The 1,960-nt window shown below is 38.6% G+C and overlaps 1 protein-coding gene across 1 annotated transcript in view; it reads right to left on the bottom strand.

The window, feature by feature from the left end:
• The window catches only part of uhrf1 (ubiquitin-like with PHD and ring finger domains 1), a 12,701-nt gene that overhangs the window by 8,513 nt on the left and 2,228 nt on the right, over positions 1-1,960 (bottom strand). The window contains exons 2-3 of the mRNA XM_005730283.2: positions 1,066-1,228; positions 622-888 (exon numbers count right to left, since the gene is read on the bottom strand). Of these exons, the coding sequence (XP_005730340.1) occupies positions 622-888; positions 1,066-1,218 (420 nt within the window). The 5' untranslated portion in view covers positions 1,219-1,228. The remainder of the gene's footprint in view (positions 1-621; positions 889-1,065; positions 1,229-1,960) is intronic.

Below are 1,960 nucleotides of genomic sequence, written 5' to 3'. Positions count from 1 at the left end.
AAAAAAAATCTATTACTTTGCAAAAAATAAAGAGAACTAAGAGTTCAAATAAACATGTTTTCTACATGTGCACAGCTCACCACATAACGGCATGAACGCGACATACAGAGCTTATTGGGCACAGCCCATCACAACCTCCCGATGAAAAGCTTTGGGGTAATGGCAGTTCCTGAGACTATCTGAGCCAATGGCAAGAAATATAGTGGCAACCTTGGTATGTTTCCTGCATGTCTTTTTTTTTTTTTATATATAAATTGTTTAGTCCAGGTCTGTGTGGGTTTTTTTAATGTAGGCATTTCTAGCCATGTTTGTTCTGTATTGTCTTTTTAGTATCTGTTGTTGAGCTTTATGTATTTTAAACAAACATCTGGAGTAGTCATTGCTTACACGACTTTTTCGGGCTACATATTCCCAATTTATCTTATCCAATTTCTCTTTGCATTGTGTTTTGAGTTTGTTTTTTCTTAATCCCTATCACTTTTTTTTTTTTTAAGATTGTAGCCAGAAACATCAACATGACAGTGGTAGCAGTTCTACATTGTATCGCCACCCTACCACAGCTGGCTTAAACAGGAAGTAATACACATCACATTCAATGTGACCACAGTCTTTAGCGCATACCTTGTAAAGTCCAAATCCAGGGTCGATGAGTTCTGGTGCGTTTGTCTGTGCAGAGGTTCCCGCCGTCTGACCTTCTGTCTCGCCATGAGTCGAACTCTTGTCACACTCGCTCTGGGTTGAGCCGCAGCCAGAATCAGAGTCTGAGAGCTCTGCCTCTTTGTCCTTGCTCTTGACGACATCAACAGGGGGCAACTGCTGCCTAACAAGCAGCTGCACTATATCATTTAGGCCTACGTTGTAATCAAATATAGTATGGCCATCTTCCATCTGATATAAACAGGAAAAAAAAAAATTGTAGATATCATTCATAGCATTTTACATTTTGTCTGTGACTAAATGCTAAAGCAGCGCTGACAACTGAGCTACAACCATCACTGAGATCATTTCAGCTACTGCACTAAAATGTAATAAAGTCATTTATTAACACCAACCATGCTGGCTCACCTGCTTGCCCCGGTAGAAGAGTCTCTGTCTCTCTGGTTCCACCTTGAAGATCTCCATGATTTTGAGACGCAGCTCGTCCACCTTGGTGAGTTTGGACAGGGAATCCACTCGATGGGTTTCCTTCCCATCCATTGTGCGGACTTGAATCCACATTGCAGCTGCCCTGTGTCAACAATCAAACACCACTCCCATTATAGCTAGTTATTTTCAATAGCACACTAATAACAAGTCTTTCCTGAAAGATTTCATTTCATCTTTTAATCCAGCAGTAGTACACACTCTGTCATAGTACAAATAGAAATGTGAAATGTGAGAGGAGTGCCATGCTTGTTTTTTCTGCAGTGATAAGTTGAAGTTTAAATGAAAAACCAAAACATATCTGCTAATCATTTGTATTTAAATGCATTTCATAGTGAATAGTACTACATGGTACATATTTGAGCTTTATCTAGAAAGATCTGAAGGTGTGAACCAAACTTTCGGTTTCACCATTCACTGGAGAAAAAAAAAATTATGACAGTCATTTTCTCTGCTAGCTGCATTCATTAATAAAGAATGTGTTTGCTCTAAACCAAATTGTTGATATGTGCATTTGTATAACATATCTGAAGACAGACAATTATCATCAACTTGAGCTTTATTCAGACAACAGCCAGACTGATATCAGCATATAACAGATATATTATATCAAGAAATATGTTATAAGATAAGGAACCAAAAATATGATTGGGCTCATTTTTGGAATCCACGCAACTACTTCGTTTATCCAGCAGAGAGCGCCCAGAGACTATTTACATTGATCACAACTCTGTCTGCAGCACATGTAGCAGAATACAAACAGTGGAGCAGATGGTGCTGTTAAATTTGGCATTTTCTACATAGTAAGGACCTTATT

The sequence above is a fragment of the Pundamilia nyererei genome, unplaced genomic scaffold (genome assembly GCF_000239375.1).
Source record: "Pundamilia nyererei isolate P.nyererei 1_Seehausen unplaced genomic scaffold, PunNye1.0 scaffold00036, whole genome shotgun sequence".
Classification (NCBI taxonomy): domain Eukaryota; kingdom Metazoa; phylum Chordata; class Actinopteri; order Cichliformes; family Cichlidae; genus Pundamilia; species Pundamilia nyererei.
This window is presented reverse-complemented; position numbering and strand designations above follow the sequence as displayed.